Genomic DNA, 21,704 nt, shown 5'->3' on the forward strand with positions numbered 1-21,704 from the left:
GTAACCACAGTTGTGGGTTCAGATGTTTGCGTCGTTCTCTGCTGAAGAGACCAGTAGTTGGGAAGTGTAGTTGAAGTAGTAGGAGAATTGTCGTAACTACAGTTGTAGGTGCAGTTCTCTGTGTTGTTTCTGTTGAAGAAACAGTAGTTGGAAGTGTAGTTGGCAGTAGTAGGAGAGTTTGTCGTAATTTCAGTTGTAGGTTCAGTTGTTTTTGTCGTTTCTGTTGAAGTGATAGTAGTTGGAAGTGTAGTTGCAGTAGTAGGAGAGTTTGTCGTATTCTCAGTAGTAAATTCAGTTGTTTGTGTTGTTTCTGTTGAAGAAACAGTAGTTGGAAGCGTTGTTGCAGCTGTAGGAGAGTTTTTCGTAATCTCAGTTGTATGTTCAGTTGTTTGGTGTCGTTCTGTTGTAGAGACAGTGGTTGGAAGTGTAGTTGAAGTAGTCTGAGAGTTTGTTGTGATCTCAGTTGTGGTTTCAGTTGTTTGTGTCATTTCTGTTGAAGAAACAGAAGTAGGAAGCGTAGTTGAAGTAAGAGGAGAGTTTGTCGTAATGTCAGTTGTAGGTTCAGATTGTCTGTGTAATTTCTGTTGTAGAGACAGTGGTTGGAAGTGTAGTTGCAGTAGGAGGAGAGTTTGTAAGTAATCTCAGTTGTAGGTTCAGTTGTCTGTGTTGTTTCTGTTGAAGAAACACTAATCGGAAGAGTAGTTGCAGTTGAAGGTGAGTTTGTCGTAACCGCAGTTGTAGGCTCAATTGTTTGTGTCGTTTCTGGTGAAGAGACAGTGGTTGGAAGTGTAGTTGAAGTAGTAGGAGAATCTGTTGTAACCACAGTTGTAGGTTCAGTTGTCTGTGTCGTTTCTGTTGAAGATACAGTAGTTGGAAGTTTAGTTGAAGTAGTAGGAGAATCTGTCGTAACTACAGTTGTAGGTTCAGTTGTCTGTGTCGTTTCTGTTGAAGATACAGTAGTTGGAAGTGTAGTTGCAGTAGTATTAGAGTTTGTCGTAATCTCAGTTGTAGGTGCAGTTGTCTGTGTTGTTTCCTGTTGAAGAAACAGTAGTTGGAAGTGTAGTTTCAGTAGTAGGAGAGTTTGTTGTAACTACAGATGTAGGTTCAGTTGTTTGTGTCGTTTCTGTTGAAGAAACAGTAGTTGGAAGTTTAGTTGGAAGTAGTAGGAAAGTTTGTTGTAACTACAGTTGTAGGTTCAGTTGTTTGTGTCGTTTTCTGTTGAAGAGACAGTAGTTGGAAGTGTAGTTGCAGTAGTAGGAGAGTTTGTCGTAATATCAGTTGTAGGTTCAGTTGTCTGTGTCGTTTCTGTTGAAGAGAACAGTAGTTGGAAGTGTAGTTGAAGTAAGAGGAGAGTTTGGGTCGTAATCTCAGTTGTAGGTTCAGTTGTCGTTGTCGTTTCTGTTTGAAGAGATAGTAGTTGGAAGTGTAGTTGCAGTAGGAAGGAAGAGTTTGTCGGTAATCTCAGTTGTAGGTTCAGAAGTCTTTGTTGTTTCTGTTGAAAGAGACAGTAGTTTGGAAGTGTAGTTGCAGTAGTCAGGTGAGTTTGTTGTAACTACAGTTGTAGGTTCAGTTGTTTTTTGTAGATTCTGTTGTAGAGAGAGTAGTTGGAAGCATTGTTGCAGTAGTAGGTGAGTTTTGTCGTAATCTCAGTTGTAGGTCAGTTGTTTGTGTCGTTTCTGTTGAGAAACAGTAGTTGGAAGTGTAGTTGCAGTAGTAGGAGAGTTTGTCGTAATCTCAGTTGTAGGTTCAGTTGTCTGTGTCGTTTCTGTTGAAGAAACAGTAGTTGGAGTGTAGTTTCAGAAGTAGGAGTTTTGTTGTAATCTCAGTTGTAGGTTCAGTTGTCTGTGTCGTTTCTGTTGAAGAACAGTAGTTGGAAGTGTAGTTGCAGTAGTAGGAGAGTTTTCGTAACTCAGTTGTAGGTTCAGTTGTTGTGTCGTTTCTGTTGAAGAAACAGTAGTTTGAAGTGTAGTTGCAGTAGTAGGAGAGTTTGTCGTAATCTCAGTTGTAGGTTCAGTTGTCTGTGTCGTTTCTGTTGAAGAACAGTAGTTGGAAGTGTAGTTGCAGTAGTAGGAGAGTTTGTCGTAATCTCAGTTGTAGGTTCAGTTGTCGTGTCGTTTCTGTTGAAGAGACAGTAGTTGGAAGTGTAGTTGCAGTAGTAGGAGAGTTTGTCGTAATCTCAGTTGTAGGTTCAGTTGTCGTTGTTGTTTCTGTTGAAGAGACAGTAGTTGGAAGTGTAGTTGCAGTAGTAGGTGAGTTTGTCGTAACTACAGTTGTAGGTTCAGTTGTTTGTGTCGTTTCTGTTGTAGAGACAGTAGTTGGAAGTGTTGTTGCAGTAGTAGGTGAGTTTGTCGTAATCTCAGTTGTAGGTTCAGTTGTTTGTGTCGTTTCTGTTGTAGAAACAGTAGTTGGAAGTGTAGTTGCAGTAGTAGGAGAGTTTGTCGTAATCTCAGTTGTAGGTTCAGTTGTCTGTGTTGTTTTTCTGTTGAAGAAACAGTAGTTGGGAGTGTAGTTTCAGTAGTAGGAGAGTTTGTCGTAATCTCAGTTGTAGGTTCAGTTGTTTGTGTCGTTTCTGTTGAAGAAACAGTAGTTGGAAGTGTAGTTGCAGTAGTAGGAGAGTTTGTCGTAACTACAGTTGTAGGTTCAGTTGTTGTGTCGTTTCTGTTGAAGAAACAGTAGTTGGAAGTGTAGTTGCAGTAGTAGGAGAGTTTGTCGTAATCTCAGTTGTAGGTTCAGTTGTTTGTGTCGTTTCTGTTGAAGAGACAGTAGTTGGAAGTGTAGTTGCAGTAGTAGGAGAGTTTGTCGTAATCTCAGTTGTAGGTTCAGTTGTTTGTGTCGTTTCTGTTGAAGACAGTAGTTGGAAGTGTAGTTGCAGTAGTAGGAGAGTTTGTCGTAATCTCAGTTGTAGGTTCAGTTGTTTGTGTCGTTTCTGTTGAAGAGACAGTAGTTGGAAGTGTAGTTGCAGTAGTAGGAGAGTTTGTCGTAACTACAGTTGTAGGTTCAGTTGTTTGTGTCGTTTCTGTTGTAGAGACAGTAGTTGGAAGTGTTTTGCAGTAGTAGGAGAGTTTGTCGTAACCAAAGTTGTAGGTTCAGTTGTTTGTGTCGTTTCTGTTGAAGAGACAGTAGTTGGAAGTGTAGTTGCAGTAGTAGGAGAGTTTGTCGTAATCTCAGTTGTAGGTTCAGTTGTTTGTGTCGTTTCTGTTGAAGAAACAGTAGTTGGAAGTGTAGTTGCAGTAGTAGGAGAGTTTGTCGTAATCTCAGTTGTAGGTTCAGTTGTTTGTGTCGTTTCTGTTGAAGAGACAGTAGTTGGAAGTGTAGTTGCAGTAGTAGGTGAGTTTGTCGTAATCTCAGTTGTAGGTTCAGTTGTTTGTGTCGTTTCTGTTGAAGAGACAGTAGTTGGAAGTGTAGTTGCAGTATAGGAGAGTTTGTCGTAATCTCAGTTGTAGGTTCAGTTGTTTGTGTCGTTTCTGTTGTAGAGACAGTAGTTGGAAGTGTGTTGCAGTAGTAGGTGAGTTTGTCGTAATCTCAGTTGTAGGTTCAGTTGTTTTGTGTTTCTGTTGTAGAAACAGTAGTTGGAACTGTAGTTGCTGTTGTAGGTGACTTTGTCTTAACTACAGTTGTAGGTTCAGTTGTTTGTGTCATTTCCCGTTGTAGAGGCAGTAGTTGGAAGTGTAGTTGAAGTAGGAGGAGAGTTTGTCGTTACTACCAGTGGTAGTTTTAGTTGTTTGTGTCGTTTCTGTTGAAGAGACAGTGCTTGGAAGTGCAGTTGCTGTTGTAGGAGAGTTTGTCGTTACCACAGTTGTAGTTCAGTTGTTTGTGTCGTTTCCTGTTGTAGAGACAGAAATTGGAAACGTAGTTACAGTAGTAGGAGAGTTTGTCGTTTCACAGTTGTAGGTGCAGTTGTTTGTGTTGTATCTGCTGTAGAGACAGTAGTTGGAGCTGTAGTTGCAGTAGTAGGAGAGTTTGTCGTAATCTCAGGTGTAGTCTCAGATGTCTGTGTCTTTTCTGTAGGAGAGATAGTAGTTGGAAGTGTAGTTGCAGTTGTAGGTGAGTTTGTTGTAACCACAGTTGTAGGTTCAGATGTTTGTGTCGTATCTTTTGAAGAGACAGTAGTTGGAAGTGTTGTTGCAGTAGTAGGTGAGTTTGTCGTAACCCACAGTTGTAGGTTCAGATGTTTGTGTCGTTTCTGTTGAAGTGACAGTAGTTGAAAATGTTGTTGTAGTACTAGGAGAGTTTGTCGTAACTACAGTTGTAGATTCAGTTGTTTGTGTTGTTTCTGTATTAGAGACAGTAGTTGGAAGTGAAGTTGCAGTCGTGGGAAAGTTTGTGTTTGTAGGGCTGGCGGTATTTGTATTAGGTGTGATTGTACTTGTGGTAGGTCTTGTTATAGGTGTAGTGGTACTGGGTGTGGTGGTGGTGGTGGTCGCCTCTGTCACTGTTGTGTGTGTTTCAATGTGTTGTAGAAATTAGAAAGAAAAGAAAAAGTTAAAAAATACTGTTTAAAAACAGTTCAAAGCAATACAGAAAACATATTCTTAATAGTTTTGAATGACATTATATTGATGATTTTGCTTGTTTGACTTACCTGTTACACTGGTGATATTAAGAGTGGCTTTGGCTTGCAAAACAGTCATTGTAATGCCCTCTGTATTGGCTAATTGTTCTCCAAAAATCGCATTCATGTCAGTGATGATTGACCCTGGACTACAAAAGAGAAAGTGTCATAAAGAACTATAGAGAAAGAGTGGTATTATGCTTTAAACAAAACTCACTATAGTATGTAATACATGTGTTTTAAGGTGGTTATTCATGTAGATTCTCTGCTTTATAAATTAGTAAAAATAACAATTTTGGATTTACAAACATTCTTTTTGCAAATTTGGAATAATATTAAGATGCAGTTTGTATAAACAAAGAGTCCAACAAACAATGGTATATGGCCAACGCAGACATCTGATCTCAGCATCATATAGTGTTACATGAAGAGACAGAAGCAACTGATATATAAGCCTAAATCAATTGAAGAATTGTGGAAAATACTGTAAAAGCAGGATGTGTTTTGAAAATAACAACATGATCTTTTGACATTTAACATTTATTATGAAATCAAGATGAAGTTTCCATCGGAAAGAGGATTTTCCTGGACTGTGCACAGCTGGTAGAATGTCCTCCCAATCTCAATTCAATCCGATTTTCAAAAAAACATCCAAAGACTCATCTTTTTTCACCAGCACTTGACCAACTTATACTAGTACTTACCTTTTCTTTTCTATTATATTCTTTAAAAAGAAAAAAAAAACATTGCTGCGGGTCCTGTGCTAGACTAACTGAGACTTTTCATGGCACTTGTATATTGTTGTTGTTCTCTTGTTGGTTTGATTGCTTCTATTGTTCTCATTTGTAAGCACTTTGGATAAAAGCGTCTACTAAATGATTAAATGTAATGTAAATTATTAGTCGCGGCTGTGCTTGGAAAACATAATCTACTCACACTGCTTTACAGTAGTGAATACCCTGTTTCTATGTACAAAATGCATTAAAAAAAAAAAACGTGTTAGGCACAGAATGTGCCGTGTGAAAGGTACATGACCCAAGTTGTTTTTTTTCTGGTTGTTTGGCTCACATCCCCTTCCTGTTTCCCCAGGTGGCGCTCCTCCCCCAAAGATGGAAGACCTGCTCAAGCACCTCACCGAGGTGAGCATCCACCAGCTACAGATCATGGAGTACATGGCCTCGCGACAAGGGGAAATGGAACGCGAGCTTGCCGCCCTCCGCATGGCCGACATCTCCACGCACACCTCCCTCCAGCCCGATGACTCTGTTGTCCATCATCGAGGTGCCCTTCGAGCGGATCGGAATGGACCTAGTGGGGCCGCTGCCAAAGTCCGCCCGCGGACACAAACACATCCTGGTCATCCTGGACTATGCCAGCTGCTACCCTGAGGCCATCCCCCTCCACAAGGCCACCACAAAATCTATCGCCCAGGAGCTGTTCCTGCTGAGTAGTCGGGTTGGCTTACCATCCCAGATACTGACTGACCAAGGCACCCCCTTCATGTCCTGGGTGATGGCTGACACCTGTAATCTCCTCCAGATCAAACACCTCCAAACCACCATATATCACCCCCTAAACGGATGGCCTGGTCGACCCACGTATTCAAGCACAATAACGGCACAGCACCCAGAGTGAACGTCCAGCAGCGGCCCTGTCATGTTCTGGAGGCTCGGTGACACACAATCGAAGAAGAGGTAAAGGAGATGCTTTTGCGGCCCCTCCAAGCCTACATGGCTGCCTACCTAGACAACGTCGTCATCCACCCAGAGACTTGGGAGGACCACCTGGAGCAACTGCGGAAGGTGCTGTTGGAACTCTGCCTGGCTGGGCTGACCACCAACCCCTGTAAGTGTCACCTGGCCCTCACCGAAGCCAAGTACCTGGGCTACCAAGTGGGCCGCAGCCTCATCCGACCCCAGGAGAAGAAGGTTGCCACAAAGACACAGGTAATGGCCTCTTTGGGCTTGGCAGTATATTACAGCTGCTTTATCCTAACTTCTCCTCCTTAGCCTCTCCCCTGACAGACCTGACCAGGAAGGGGCAACCAGAGAAGGTCCCGTGGAACCCGGAGACGGAGAGCATGTTCCAGTGGCTAAAAGCAGCCCTCAAGTCGGAGCCCGTGCTCAGAGCCCCCGACATCAATTGCCCCTTCCTGTTGCAAACTGATGCATCCGATACTAGGTTGGGAGCCATCCTTTCCCAGGTCCTCGACGGCGAGGACCACCCGGTAATCTATATCAGCTGAAAGCTGATCTCAGCGGATCGACAGTACGGGACCGTCGAGAAGGAGGTATTGGCCGTCAAGTGGGAAGTCCTGGTGCTCCACTATTACCTCCTCGGCCACCAGTTTACCCTGATCACTGACCACGCCCCTCTACAGGGGATGGCCCGAGAGAAAGACACAATTGCCAGGGTGACTCAGTCGTTCCTCGCTCTCCAGGACTTCCACTTCACCATACAACACTGGGCGGGGACAGCCAACATGAACGCCGCTGGTCTCTCAAAGATATGGTCAGCTTTCGCACGTTTGTCAGGCTCCCCGCCCTCCCCCAATCTCCCCACTTCTCCACAGGGACAGGATGACGCTTGGGGGGGGGTGACACGTGTCCCGAGCTCTCATCAGCGTCGCACTGGAAATGGTGTAGGCACACCATCACCTGCTCGTTACGGGCTGAGCGATCACACTTGCGCTCCATCAAGCTCTGGCTTTATAAGCCGCACCGACGAACACAGAGGTGAGAGACGTCTCCAAAGACTCGTCTAACATACAGTATCTCTGTTACTTTCCCCAGACAGCAGTGTGTGACTGCTAGCCCTCACTACGCATGGACTACACGGACCCACACAGCACTGCGGACTGAGGGAGAGAGAAAGAGAGAGAGAAGGCCGAGCACCAAGAACCGGAAAACCCTTCACGTTGGCTATATCAAAATAAATAGTTGCATAGGATTAGGATTTAGCCTTAGTTGCCTCTGTCTTGATGATCCCATAGGAATGTTTGGAAATCTTAAATTATTATTTATTACATGTACAATAAAGAAAAAAACATGTAGTAATAGCTGTCTAGATTGTCCTTTAAACCAGAGAATTTTTTTCTTTCAAAAATGTATTTATATTTAAAGGGAGGAAATACTTACCGGAACTTAATAACTACCAGACTATTGAAGGAGTTGAAATTTGTCATAAATAATGGTTTCAGCTGTGGAAAACAGGTTGATTAATGTCAGGTTAATTACAGCAAAAAATGTGTCATGAAGAAATTCGATATTCATTCATCAGTTTTAAAATAATATAAAGTTACTGTTACAAATATTTTCAATCTTTTTTTCTGTTATAGCAATTATTTATTCACTTATTTTCTAACTTTTGCAACTTGGCAACATGTTTTTTTTTCAGGATTGTAAGCTAAACCTGAAAAAGAAAGTGTGATCAGAAATTAACTGATGTATTATCATTTAGCAGTAAAATTTGACACTAAAATGTAAATAATTATTAAGTCAATATATTATTATTTAAGCCAGGGCATAAATAAAAAATGAACATGATTTGCATTGCAGTTAAAATAACTTACATTACTCACTATGTTTGGTAAAATTAATTAGTTACAGTTAGTACACTATTGTGCAGAATGAAATACTTAAGACATTCAAATGTAAAGAGCATGTTACTATTTAGCTAGCAGTGCAAATGACACCTTGGGATTTTGCTATGCAACGTACCTCATTTAAGACTCTTTTTTCTCTGTTTATATATGCAGATGAAGTGGTAATTGACAGATCATTCACAAAAGTTTCATCGCTGGAAAAACTAAAAAGAACTGACTGGGTTGTTTTGGGGGTAGTTGGAGTCACAGTTGTAGGTTCAAATGTTTGTGTTGTTTCTGTTGAAGAAACAGTTGTTGGAAGTGTAGTTGCAGTACTAGGAGAGTTTGTCGTAACCACAGTTGTAAGCTCAGTTGTTTGTGTCGTTTCTGTAGAAGAGGCAGTAGTTGGAAGTGTAGCTGCATTAGTAGGAGAGTTTGTCGTAACTACAGTTGTACGTTCAGATGTTTGTGTCGTTTCTGTTGAAGAGACAGTAGTTGGAAGTGTTGTTGCAGTTGTAGGTGAGTTTGTCGTAACCACAGTTGTAGATTCTGTTGCAGTTGTAGGTGAGTTTGTCCTAACTACAGTTGTAGGTTCAGATGTCTGTGTTGTTTCTGTAGAATAGATAGTAGTTGGAAGTGTAGTTGCAGTTGTAGGTGAGTTTGTTGTAACCACAGTTGTAGGTTCAGTTGTTTGTGTTGTTTCTGTTGAAGAGACAGTAGTTGGAAGTGTAGTTGCAGTTGTAGGTGAGTTTGTCGTAACCACAGTTATAGGTTCAGATGTCTGTGTTGTTTCTTTAGAAGACACAGTTGTTGGAAGTGTAGATGCAGTTGTAGGTGAATTTGTCGTAACCACAGTTGTAGGTTCAGATGTCTGTGTTGTTGCTATAGAAGAGACAGTAGCTGGAAGTGTAGTTGCAGTTGTAGCTGAGTTTGTTGTTACCACAGTTGTAGGTTCAGATGTCTGTGTCATTTCTGTAGAGGAGACAGTAGTTGGAAGTGTAGTTGCAGTTGTAGGTGAGTTTGTTGTTACCACAGTTGTAGGTTCAGATGTCTGTGTTGTTTCTTTTGTAGAAACAATAGTGGGAAGTGTAGTTGCAGTTGTAGGTGAGTTTGTCGCAACCACAGTTGTAGGTTCAAATATCTGTGTTGTTTCTGTAGAAACAGTAGTTGGAAGTGTAGTTGCAGTTGTAGGTGAGTTTGTTGTAACCACAGTTGTAGGATTAGTTGTCTGTGTCGTTTCTGTAGAAGAGGCAGTAGTTGGAAGTGTAGTTGCAGTTGTAGGTGAGTTTGTCGTTACCACAGTTATAGGTTCAGATGTCTGTGTCATTTCTGTAGGTGAGTTTGTCGTAACCACAGTTGTAGGTTCAGATGTCTTTGTCATTTCTGTAGAAGAGACAGTAGTTGGAGCTGTAGTTGCAGTTGTAGGTGAGTTTGTCGTAACTACAGTGATAGGTTCAGATGTCTCTGTCGTTTCTGTTGAAGAGACAGTAGTTGGAAGTGTAGTTGCAGTTGTAGGTGAGTTTGTCGTTACCACAGTTATAGGTTCAGATGTCTGTGTCATTTCTGTAGGTGAGTTTGTCGTAACCACAGTTGTAGGTTCAGATGTCTTTGTCATTTCTGTAGAAGAGACAGTAGTTGGAGCTGTAGTTGCAGTTGTAGGTGAGTTTGTCGTAACCACAGTTGTAGGTTCAGATGTCTGTGTCATTTCTGTAGAAGAGACAGAAGTGTGAAGTGTAGTTGCAGTTGTAGGTGAGTTTGTCGTAACTACAGTGATAGGATCAGATGTCTCTGTCGCTTCTTTTGTAGAAACAGTAGTTGGAAGTGTAGTTGCAGTTGTAGGTGAGTTTGTCGTAACCACAGTTGTAGGTTCAGATGTCTGTATCATTTCTGTAGAAGAGACAGAAGTGGGATGTGTCGTTGCAGTTGTAGGTGAGTTTGTCGTAACTACAATTGTAGGCTCAGATGTTTGTATCGTTTCTGTTGTAGAAGAGACAGTAGTTGGGAGTGTAGTTGCAGTTGTAGGTGAGTTTGTCGTAACTACAGTGATAGGATCAGATATCTCTGTCGCTTCTTTTGTAGAAACAGCAGTTGGAAGTGTACTTGCAGTTGTAGGTGAATTTGTTGTAACTACAGTTGCAGGTTCAGATGTCTCTGTCGTTTCTGTTGTAGAAACAGTAGTTGGAACTGTTGTTACAGTTGTAGGTGAGTTTGTCATAACCACAGTTGTAGGCTCAGATGTTTGTGTCATTTCTGTTGTAGAAACAGTAGTTGGAAGTGTAGTTAAAGTAGGAGGAGAGTTTGTCGTAACCACAGTTGTAGGTTCAGTTGCTTGTATCGTTTCTGTTGAAGAGACAGTAGTTGGAAGTGTTGTTGCAGTTGTTGGCGAGTGTGTCATAACTACAGTTGTAGGTTCAGATGTTTGTGTTGTTTCTGTAGAATAGACAGTAGTTGGAAGTGTAGTTGCAGTTGTAGGTGAGTTTGTTGTAACTACAGTTGTAGGTTCAGATGTCTCTGTCGTTTCTTTTGTAGAAACAGTAGTTTGAAGTGTAGTTGCAGTTGTAGGTGAGTTTGTCATAACCACAGTTGTAGGTTCAGATGTCTGTGTCATTTCTGTAGAAGAGACAGTAGTTGGAAGTGTAGTTGCAGTTGTAGGTGAGTTTGTCTTAACTACAGTTGTAGGTTCAGATGTCTCTGTCGTTTCTTTTGTAGAAACAGTAGTTGGAAGTGTAGTTGCAGTTGTAGGTGAGTTTGTCGTAACTACAGTTGTAGGCTCAGATGTTTGTGTCGTTTCTGTTGTAGAAACAGTAGTTGGAAGTGTAGTTGCAGTAGTAGGAGAGTTTGTCGTAATCTCAGATGTAAGTTCAGAGGTCTGTTTCGTTTCTGTGGATGAGACAGTAGTGGGAAGTGTTGCTGCAGTTGTAGGTGAGTTTGTCATAACTACAGTTGTAGGTTCAGATGTTTGTGTCGTTTCTGTAGAAGAGACAGTAGTTGGAAGTGTAGTTGCCGTTGTAGGTGAGTTTGTCATAACAACAGTTGTAAGTTCAGATGTCTGTGTCGTTTCTGTGGATGAGACAGTAGTGGGAAGTGTTGCTGCAGTTGTAGGTGAGTTTGTCATAACTACAGTTGTAGGTTCAGATGTTTGTGTCGTTTCTGTAGAAGAGACAGTAGTTGGAAGTGTAGTTGAAGTAGGAGGAGAGTTTGTCGTAATCTCAGTTGTAAGTTCAATTGTTTGTGTCGTTTCTGTTGAAGAGACAGTAGTTGGAAGTGTAGTTGCAGTTGTAGGTGAGTTTGTCGTAACTACAGTTGTAGGTTCAGATGTCTCTGTCGTTTCTTTTGTAGAAACAGTAGTTGGAAGTGTAGTTGCAGTTGTAGGTGAGTTTGTCGTAACTACAGTTGTAGGCTCAGATGTTTGTGTCGTTTCTGTTGTAGAAACAGTAGTTGGAAGTGTAGTTGCAGTAGTAGGAGAGTTTGTCGTAATCTCAGATGTAAGTTCAGAGGTCTGTTTCGTTTCTGTGGATGAGACAGTAGTTGGAAGTGTAGTTGAAGTAGGAGGAGAGTTTGTCGTAATCTCAGTTGTAGGTTCAGTTGCTTGTATCGTTTCTGTTGAAGAGACAGTAGTTGGAAGTGTTGTTGCAGTTGTAGGTGAGTTTGTCATAACCACAGTTGTAAGTTCAGATGTCTGTGTCATTTCTGTAGAAGAGACAGTAGTGGGAAGTGTAGTTGCAGTTGTAGGTGAGTTTGTAGTAACTACAGTTGTAGGTTCAGATGTCTCTGTCGTTTCTTTTGTAGAAACAGTAGTTGGAAGTGTAGTTGCAGTTGTAGGTGAGTTTGTCGTAACTACAGTTGTAGGCTCAGATGTTTGTGTCGTTTCTGTTGTAGAAACAGTAGTTGGAAGTGTAGTCGATGTAGGAGGAGAGTTTGTCGTAACCACAGTTGTAGGTTCATTTGCTTGTATCGTTTCTGTATTAGAGACAGTAGTTGGAAGTGTTGTTGCAGTTGTAGGTGAGTTTCTCATAACCACAGTTGTAAGTTCAGATGTCTGTGTCATTTCTGTAGAAGAGACAGTAGTGGGAAGTGTAGTTGCAGTTGTAGGTGAGTTTGTCGTAACTACAGTTGTAGGTTCAGATGTCTCTGTCGTTTCTTTTGTAGAAACAGTAGTTGGAAGTGTAGTTGCAGTTGTAGGTGAGTTTGTTGTAACTACAGTTGTAGGCTCAGATGTTTGTGTTGTTTCTGTTGTAGAAACAGTAGTTGGAAGTGTAGTTGAAGTAGGAGGAGAGTTTGTCGTAATCTCAGTTGTAAGTTCAGTTGTTTGTGTCGTTTCTGTTGAAGAGACAGTAGTTGGAAGTGTAGTTGAAGTAGGAGGAGAGTTTGTCGTAATCTCAGTTGTAAGTTCAGTTGTTTGTGTCATTTCTGTTGAAGAGACAGTAGTTGGAAGTGTTGTTGCAGTTGTAGGTGAGTTTGTCATAACTACAGTTGTAGGCTCAGATGTTTGTGACGTTTCTGTTGAAGAAACAGTAGTTGGAGCTGTAGTTGCAGTAGTAGGAGAGTTTGTCGTAATCTCAGTTGTAGGCTCAGATTTTTGTGTTGGTTCTTTTGTAGAGACAGTAGTTGGAAGGGTAGTTGCAGTTGTAGGTGAGTTTGTCGTAACTACAGTTGTAGGTTCAGTTGCTTGTGTCGTTTCTGTTGTAGAGACAGTAGTTGGAGCTGTAGTTGCAGTAGTAGGAGAGTTTGTCGTAATCTCAGTTGTAGGCTCAGATGTTTGTGTTGGTTCTTTTGTAGAGACAGTAGTTGGAAGGGTAGTTGCAGTTGTAGGTGAGTTTGTCGTAACTACAGTTGTAGGTTCAGATGTCTGTGTTTTTTCTGTTGTAGAGACAGTAGTTGGAAGTGTAGTTGCAGTTGTAGGTGAATTTGTCGTAACTACAGTTGTAGGTTCAGATGTCTGTGTTGGTTCTGTTGTAGAGACAGTAGTTGGAAGTGTAGTTGCAGTTGTAGGTGAGTTTGTCGTAACTACAGTTGTAGGTTCAGTTGTTTGTGTCGTTTCTGTTGTAGAAACAGTAGTTGGAAGGGTAGTTGCAGTTGTAGGTGAGTTTGTCGTAACTACAGTTGTAGGTTCAGATGTCTGTGTTTTTTTCTGTTGTAGAGACAGTAGTTGGAAGTGTAGTTGCAGTTGTAGGTGAATTTGTCGTAACTACAGTTGTAGGTTCAGTTGTCTGTGTCGTTTCTGTTGAAGAAACAGTAGTGGGAAGTGTAGTTGCAGTTGTAAGTGAATTTGTCGTAACTACAGTTGTAGGTTCAGTTGCTTGTGTCGTTTCTGTTGTAGAAACAGTAATTGGAAGTGTAGTTTCAGTAGAAGGAGAGTTTTTTGTAACCACAGTTGAAGATTCTGTTGCAGTGGCAGGTGAGTTTGTCGTAACCACAGTTGTAGGTATAGTTGTTTGTGTCGTTTCTGTTGAAGAAACAGTAGTTGTAGATCCTGTTGCAGTTGTTGTTTGCATCATGGTGCTGCATAATACTGTTGTTAGAAAATGAAAAGTCACAATAATTTTAGGGCATTTTTCACATATAAGTAAGTAATAAGAGATACAAAGATTTTGGATGTTAATTAACTTACAGACCTATACTTAACACTGCAATTATCGTTGCTTTTTTGCTCATCTTGGTAGCTGTCAAATGGATCACCTATAAACATTTAATGCATAACATAAGCAAATATGTAAGTAATGGCAGAATTTTTAGTCTGAAAAAAAGCAGAAGATTTATTTTCATAAAAGAATGTTTTCTGTAAAATAATGATGATTTGTTATTTTTCACATGACAGTGGAAGATGCTAGCAGTTATCATGAATAACAAAAAATGATGGAAGAATTACACTACCATTCAAAAATGTAAAGTCAGTGAATTTTTTATTTTATTTTTTTTTTAGGTTCTTTTAATATTTTCAAATGTATTGGTTGCTCATCAAGACTGAATTTATCTAAAGGCACAATAAAACAATACTGCAGTCAATATTATTACAATAAAAAAACTGTAATTCATTTCTTTGATCAAAGCTGAATTTTAAGCATAATTTCACCAGTCTTCAGTGTCAAATGATTTTCAGAAAATCATTATAATATGCTAATTTGCTGCTCAAGAACATTTCTGATTTTTATCAACACTGATGAAACTTTTTTACTCGATGTACTTAAAACCTATGATGTTTTTTTATTGATTTTTTTTTTTGTTGCATAAATTCATTATGTAGATCAAACAAGACTAGTACGTAAGGTCTAAGAGGCCATGCATTATTATTATTATTATTTCCTTTTTCATTTTCTCTTATCGCGACATAACAAAAGTTGTTTTCTTGTTATAACTAATTAATTTTCACTGTAAGTTGTTCTCTAAGAAGTTACAAAACTGCGTCAGCAGGTGGCACTATAGAACTTAATTTAACTGATGCGGTGTTGTATCCTATCCACTTTACTGTACGTGGACCTTCCTCGTGATCGCTATTATTTGTGCAGTATTGTTCATTACTGATATTTAATTAATTCATAAATGTTAAATGCTTGAATCAATATGATTATTTTGTGTATTATTAAGTTCTTGCTAGATGCATGAGTTTCACCAACGCGTTCTGTATCATAAAAAAAGTGCTTATCAAAAACATATCAAAAACAAGTTTGACGTCACTGTATTCTGTTTGCACCTATATCTTTATTTGTTGCTTCTATGAGGCACATGATAGTTAATAACCAGAGATGTTCTGTTTATCTACAGTAGGACGGGATTTAATGATGTATGTTATTTGTGATGTGCTTCTTTTCCTTATTATTAGCTAATCTTTATTGTTAACCATATTGATGAGAAATGTGATGTATATCTATAGTGCATAGGCTAATCTAATTCAGTTTTGTTCTATAATGTATTATGTTTTTTTTTTTCTACACACACACATACACTACACTTACAAAGCTCTTTTCAAACAGAAGCTTGTTATGCACATGATATATGTCACTGCATATAATGGCTACTAAAATTTTTAAATTAAATATAATTTTTAATTCAAATAAAGGGAAAAATTAAAAGTGAGTTTAATCCAAGCAGCTCTAAAAGATCTTAGAAGAGTTCTGCATTCTACTGAAGGAGCTCCTCCTGTGTTTGCAGTGTTGTTTTGAAATGTTAATTACACAAACAAAACGTTTGGTGTACTGTCTCTGGAAAAATCAACAGTGATTGATCAGCCTTTATATATGTACAGTATTGTAGATGTTATTACTAGGCAAAGCAAAATTTGCTGATATATACATGTCGAGATAATGAGAAAATTAAATTAACTACTTACTTTTTCTGTGTGATATTTACACATAAATTAAAATTAATTTTTATATTTCTTTAGTCATTTTTTGTGTGTTTGATCTACATAACTGTAAGAGTTCTAAATTTGTATTTTTGATTGAATTCAACTTATTTCCATGTTCCAAATTTCCGGTGGGATCTACATTGATCAAATTTGTTAGTTCATTTTTAAGTTATGTACATACTTGCATGCAAGTAAACATGAAGACAGACTGTTATCCTTTTAAGATAATATGCACACTTAATAAAAAATGAGCCAAATGAACACAGAGACCTCAATACCTGGTACACCATACACAATGATGTGTATCAGTGAATAGTGTTTTAGTATGAATAGGTCATTTTAAAAACCGTGTAAATACAACTCGAAAAGAGTGAAAACAAGTAAATCTTTAATTATTTATGTGCATGATGGGAAAAAATGGGATCATAACTTTGATATTTACTTAAAAAATCCTTGTAAACATAACAAATTGTTCCAAGTAACATATACTTTAAGTTCCAGCTTTAATTTCTACAAGCTTAAATTGTGTACTAACAGAATTTACTTTTTTAAATTCTTGCCTTAACTTTACTTCACCACAAAATCATTTTATCTGTGAATGCTGAAAACAGTTGTGCTGCTTCATATTCCAGTGGAAAGTGTCATTTTATTAATTGTATGTATCCGTACTAAATGAAAGTATTAACTTCTTTAAAAAAAATACTCATTCCAAACATCTGAATGGTAGTGTTGATCAAGACCTTAAATCAAAATTGTGAAATAATGTAATTTAGACATCAAGGGCCCTATTTAAACGATCTGAAACGCAAGTGTCAAAGCGCGAAGCGCAAGTAACTTTGTGGGCGGGTCTCGGCGCTGTTGCTATTTTCCCGGCGGGATAAATGGCTCTTGCGCCCGGCGCAAATCTAAAATGGGTTGGTCTGAAGTAGCTTCATTATTCATAGGTGTGGTTTGGGCGTAACGTGAAATAAACCAATCGGAGCGTCATCCAACATTCCCTTTAAAAGCAGGTGCGCAAGTTCCATTATGGATTGCTATTATTATGGCGTATTTACCAGGCGCACGCCAGGAGCGGTTCACAGCCGAGGAGACTGATGTTCTTGTAAGAGCAGTGAAAGACAGAGAAGTTGTGTTGTAATGGGATGGGAGAAACCCACCCAAAATATCGTCGGTTAAACAGGCGTGGAAGGAAATAGCCACAATTGTTTCATCGATTTTTTTTTCCTGGTTCTTGACGGACAAACAAATTTGTCAGATGTCCTTATATACATATATGTCTTGCCACTATCGGGCAAACAGGTCTGATCCTTAATTACTACAATTAGCCTGAATAATTTGTAAGCAACATTTCACAATGATTTCCGTCATCTCATGTGTTAATATTTTTTTCTCATGTGTGTAACAATTTATGATTTGCAAAAATAACTGTTGCATCTGTGTAGATTACATGAGCAAAGTGTATGCGCGTTGTGCACGCTATACATTATGGTCAAGCTTGCGCCCTTAAAATAGCATAATGAACAACGCGCAACGCGCCACTGACTTTAGACTAGGTTTTTTCTGGTCAGTGGCGCAATTGTTTAATGGAACAGCAAAATAGCACCAGGGATCGTTTGCGCCAGAACACGCCTCCTTTTTTGCGCTGAACCGCCCAGGGAGCGCAAGTTCATTCACTAGTTTAGCGACGTGCTTCTGTGGAGGGAAAAGCGCGCTTTGCGCTGGTGCAAAATAGGAATGACACATGCGTCGGTGTACAAAGTCAATTGCGCTGGGTGCAAGATAGGGCCCCAAGAGTTTATGTGATCAGTAAAACTTACATTCTAAAATATTAAATATGCTGACAGTTAAGTACATACATTTTAAGATGTAAAACATTATTAAACTCCATCATGCTTTCTTTATGTCAAAGCTTTTTTTTTTTTTTTACCCTATTTGCATTTATGCTTTCTTTAACATTGATGTCTAAAGGAAATTTAGACATAAAAGATAACTCCAACTACATCTTGACCTTTAAACTATTTTAAAATTATTTTTACTTAATCACTTATTCGTACTGTTGAATTGTCACCCATTCATTTAATGTGTTTGGTGCACAAGGTCTGCTTTTGTTAAACCTTTATATAATACATTTATTTGTGTAGCGCTTTATACATTTGTTTCAAAACAGCTTTACAGAAATAAGCAGGAAAACTGTAGAATGACTTACATTTCAGCCCTTAAAGCAGTTTTACTGAAGATAATGGTCATTATTAATCTCATTTTATTTTAGTGTTAAAGACAAATTTATAATACTAAATATAATACTAAAATAATAAAATCAATTATAACAAATAATCTCAGAAAATATTAACATATTTGTATGAATATGAATCAGAATGTATGGCTACTCACCCAATCCATTTTGTCCCTGAGTGCAGTTTCTTACACACAGGTGAAGTTGTAAGTCTCTTGATAAAAGCAGGTGAACTCATGCTTTCCTCAAAGTTCATGTTTATATTAGCTCTGTTTCAAGTCACATGACACAAATCACATAGTTGTCAGTCTTAAGTGGTGGTACATAGCTAATCCATTCCATCTTTAACCAAACTGGTTATACCTACTTATCCAACAATACATTCCTCCCTAAACATGCAGTCTTAAGAAATTCTGCTGTTGAAAGCAAGTGTTAATGGAGTGTTAAGCACGTTTGAACTCATACAGTAGACTGCTATAACAGTGAAATCGTGTATAAATAGTGTATAGTGATTGTTAATCATTTACTGCATGTTAATTGCAAACATAATGTAATATATTTTAGAACAATGGATAACCAAACCTGTGTTGCCAAGATGAAACAAAGAGGAAAAAGGGAGAAAAATTTATCCAACAATAAAAAAAAAAATCAAGTTCAGCAGAAATTTAAATTGAAGTTCAGGTTTAACTGAGTTTTGTTAACTAAGAGTTCATCTGGTCATGAGGTTTGTTGTTGAGATGAGGAACTGATATCACAAATCTTTTTTAAAGTTGTTGTGCAATTTTTCGTAATAAAGTGTAATGGCATATTATCAAGCCATCCCATCCATTTGAGTTTTTTCCAGATGAAGGGTTTTCATTTTTCCAAGTTATTCTATAGCTATTATGTTAACTCATCTTTTAGATCAGAGAAGCCCAAACTAGGGCCCGTGATGACCTTTAATTTGGCCCACCATGATATAAAAAAGGGGGAAGTTGCTATGGATGCTAGGCCTGTCGCTATAATAACTAAGTTGACTTATCGTGCAAAATAAGGAACTTGATAGTTTTGGTGATGCAAAATTGCCCATTGTGTTTACATGCATGTTTATTTACATAAAAAAAAAGAAATTACATTTTTGGCCTTTCACAGTAAAGCACCTCTGTTTAAGATCAAATTCAATAGTCTACAAGCTTACATAATCCGTGAGGTGTTTGCATATCCATCTATCGATCTGCAAAAGGAAAATAAAAAATTATTCTAAAAAGATTTAAACATATATCAATTCAGTAGATGATTTTATAGCAGCTTACACGTGAGGAAAATCACAAGCAATTTGTTATACGTACCAACAATATTCCTAGAACACAATTTTAAAATAAAAATACAAGATGCGTATGTAAGTGACAAAACAAGTGAAATAATACAAAGAGCAAATGGTTAGGCATGTTATTGTTTATATGCATATATGATTTTCATGTATAGACGCTGCAAAATTTACATGTGTGGCACTAAAACAACAAATATAATAACCAAACAATATTTCTTTGTACAAACTATAATATATTGGATACACTGTATAAATGAAAGTTTTTATTTAACCAAGATTAAACCTGTTCTTCGATCACATTTTGGTTTCAGTCTTTGTTTGTTTGTTTGTTGTTGTGTTGGTTGTTGGCATTTAGTCCTATCTGCTTGGCATTCAGTAATCATGAAAACATTTTAGCTTCTCCATTCTTCATATTCCCGATCTGTCTCCATTAAGATGTGCTTAGCTGTAAGTTTCTAGATCTTCCACATTTGTCACACACACAAATAGCCAAATATGAGCTCTCTGACTCACACTCTTTCATTTCATGGTCTTGAAACGGTTTTCATCACTGTGACTTGATTAACCAATGGGTGATTAAAGGTGATTGTTTTAAACACAGGCACTTTGGGAGTGTTGGAGACAAAAACAGTGGTGCTTTTCACTGAGTTTGCAGAGTTATCTGCATTTTCATTTCTGCTGGTGTTGCTTGACAATGGCGGGTTTCTTAGACCTGCTGGTATTGAAGAAATGTTGTTTGACCAGTTGTCTGTGATTGTAGTACCTTCTGAATCAGGAATGTTTACCCCCCTTTGAGTTAATATCCCCAAAGTTGAGCCTCTGTATTCATGAGCTAATGGAGCGGTGACAGGTTTTGAGTCATTGTTTAGGGCTGTGAGAGGAGATGGTGGAGAAATTGGGCTTAATGAGGTGTGAGTGTTCGTTTTTTGGTTTTCCTGTGTAGTTGGAAACATTGAGGGCGTGTTCATGAATGTCGACTTTGATTGGATGTGGACTTCCTGTAAAGAAAACCAAAAGGACACTGGTTGAATGAGAGACCCAAACTTATTTTTATTTTTTTTTACAGAAGAAGTATTTAAACAGTTAATATCACTTAACTAGTTAACTATAGTACACGCTGTAGTGTGAAAAAATTGTACATGGTTTAACATCACATTATATGTTATTTTACTGTCAAATACTATTAACTTAATGGTTTTGGCAATTAAAGAAGGAATTACCATATAGTTTACAATAAAAATAATTAAAAGGACAGAAGTACCTGTGTGATGCATCACACATGAGAATGTTTTATTTAAATAGTTTTGTATTTTCTGTTATTTAGTTATGTTTATTATGTTTATGTATTATCTTTATGGTGTTATTTTAGGTCAGTCTGTGTGACCCTGTACACTGTCTATATATTGGGCATGTTTTATTGAAAGGTCATAGCTTTTTATTTGACAACCTGTATTATGATTATTATTAGTTTATTATATGGTAAAAGGCAAAAGTTGGGAAGTTTAAGTAGCTCAAGTTCTTAATAGAACAAATAGTAAAGAGATTTAAATAATGGTCAACATTGTTCTACAAAAAAAAATTAAATGTTGGTCAGTTTTGTTTGATTAAAAGATTTAAGTATTGGTTGATATTGCTCTTTTAGAAGATTTAAATATTGGTCAACATTGTTCTATCAAGAGATGTTGGTCGATCTTGTTATTTTAGGAGTTACAATTGTTGTTTTAAGATATTTAAATATTAGTCAATATTGTTCTTTTAGGAGATTTAAACATTGGTCAGTATTATTGTTTTAGGAGATTTAAATATTGGCTGATATTGTTGTTTTAGAATATTTAAATATTGGTTGATACTGTTCTATTAATCAGTTTAAATATTGGTCGATATTGTTCTATTAAGAGATTAAAAAAAATAATATTGGTCAATATTGTTCTTTTAGAAGATTTAAATATTGGTTGAAATAGTTCTTTTAAGAAATTTAAATATTAGTCTATATTGTTCTGTTAAGAGATTCAAATATAGTTTGAAATTGTTCTTTTAAGAGATTAAAATTTTGGTTGAAATTTCTCTTTTAGGAGATTTAATATTGGTCAATATTGTTCTTTTAGGAGATTACCATTTTTGTTAAAAAAAAATATTTTAGGAGTTTTAAATATTAGTTGATATTGTTCTGTTAAGAAATTTAAATATTGATCAACATTGTTTTATTTATGGGTTTAAATATTGTTCAGTTTTGTTTGATTAAGAAGTTTAAATATTGATTGACATTGTTCTTTTAGTAGATTTAAATATTGGTTGATGTTGTTTTAAGAGATTTAAATATTGGTCAAAATTGTTCTTTCAGGAGTTTTAAATATTGGTAAATATTGTTCTTTTAAGATATTTAAATATGGTTTTATATTGTTTTTTTAAGAGATTTAAATATTGATCAATATTGTTCTACAAGATAACTAAATGTTGGTCAGTTTTGTTTGATTAAGAGATCTAAATATAGGTCAATACTGGCGTCCCCGGCAAAGATTTCTTCCAGCAGTAGCACAGGTGGTTTTAGGGTTAGAATGGTGGCAAACCCCTCAGGAACCATAGCTCCTCTAGCACTTCGCAAAAAGTTGAGCCGCCAAAGGAACGAACTGGGCTCTCTTCAAAGAGCATAACAGCAGTACCCGATGGTGCTCCTCCCAATGA

At 37.8% G+C, this 21,704-nt stretch overlaps 1 protein-coding gene across 1 annotated transcript; it reads right to left on the bottom strand.

Moving 5' to 3' along the window:
- Positions 1-481: 481 nt before the first annotated feature.
- On the bottom strand, positions 482-12,444 carry LOC113080017 (mucin-2-like). Its single transcript, XM_026252259.1, has 5 exons — positions 8,272-12,444; positions 7,690-7,751; positions 4,583-4,701; positions 4,076-4,432; positions 482-1,645 (listed from the first exon to the last, which is right to left on the bottom strand). Exons 1-5 carry the CDS (start codon positions 12,181-12,183, stop codon positions 1,380-1,382), a joined length of 4,716 nt encoding a protein of 1,571 aa, XP_026108044.1. The 5' UTR covers positions 12,184-12,444; the 3' UTR covers positions 482-1,379.
- Positions 12,445-21,704: the final 9,260 nt, after the last annotated feature.

The sequence above is a fragment of the Carassius auratus genome, unplaced genomic scaffold, assembly GCF_003368295.1.
Source record: "Carassius auratus strain Wakin unplaced genomic scaffold, ASM336829v1 scaf_tig00030055, whole genome shotgun sequence".
Lineage (NCBI taxonomy): Eukaryota > Metazoa > Chordata > Actinopteri > Cypriniformes > Cyprinidae > Carassius > Carassius auratus.

Coding starts and splice junctions, on each gene's coding strand:
- LOC113080017 (XM_026252259.1), bottom strand. CDS start 12,183: ATGACACAGACATCTGAACTTACAACTGTGGTTATGAGAAACTCACCT. Junction 7,752..8,271: donor AAAAAAGAGTCTTAAATGAG/GTACGTTGCATA, acceptor TGTTTTCCACAG/CTGAAACCATTATTTATGAC. Junction 4,433..4,582: donor TAATATCACCAGTGTAACAG/GTAAGTCAAACA, acceptor CACACACAACAG/TGACAGAGGCGACCACCACC.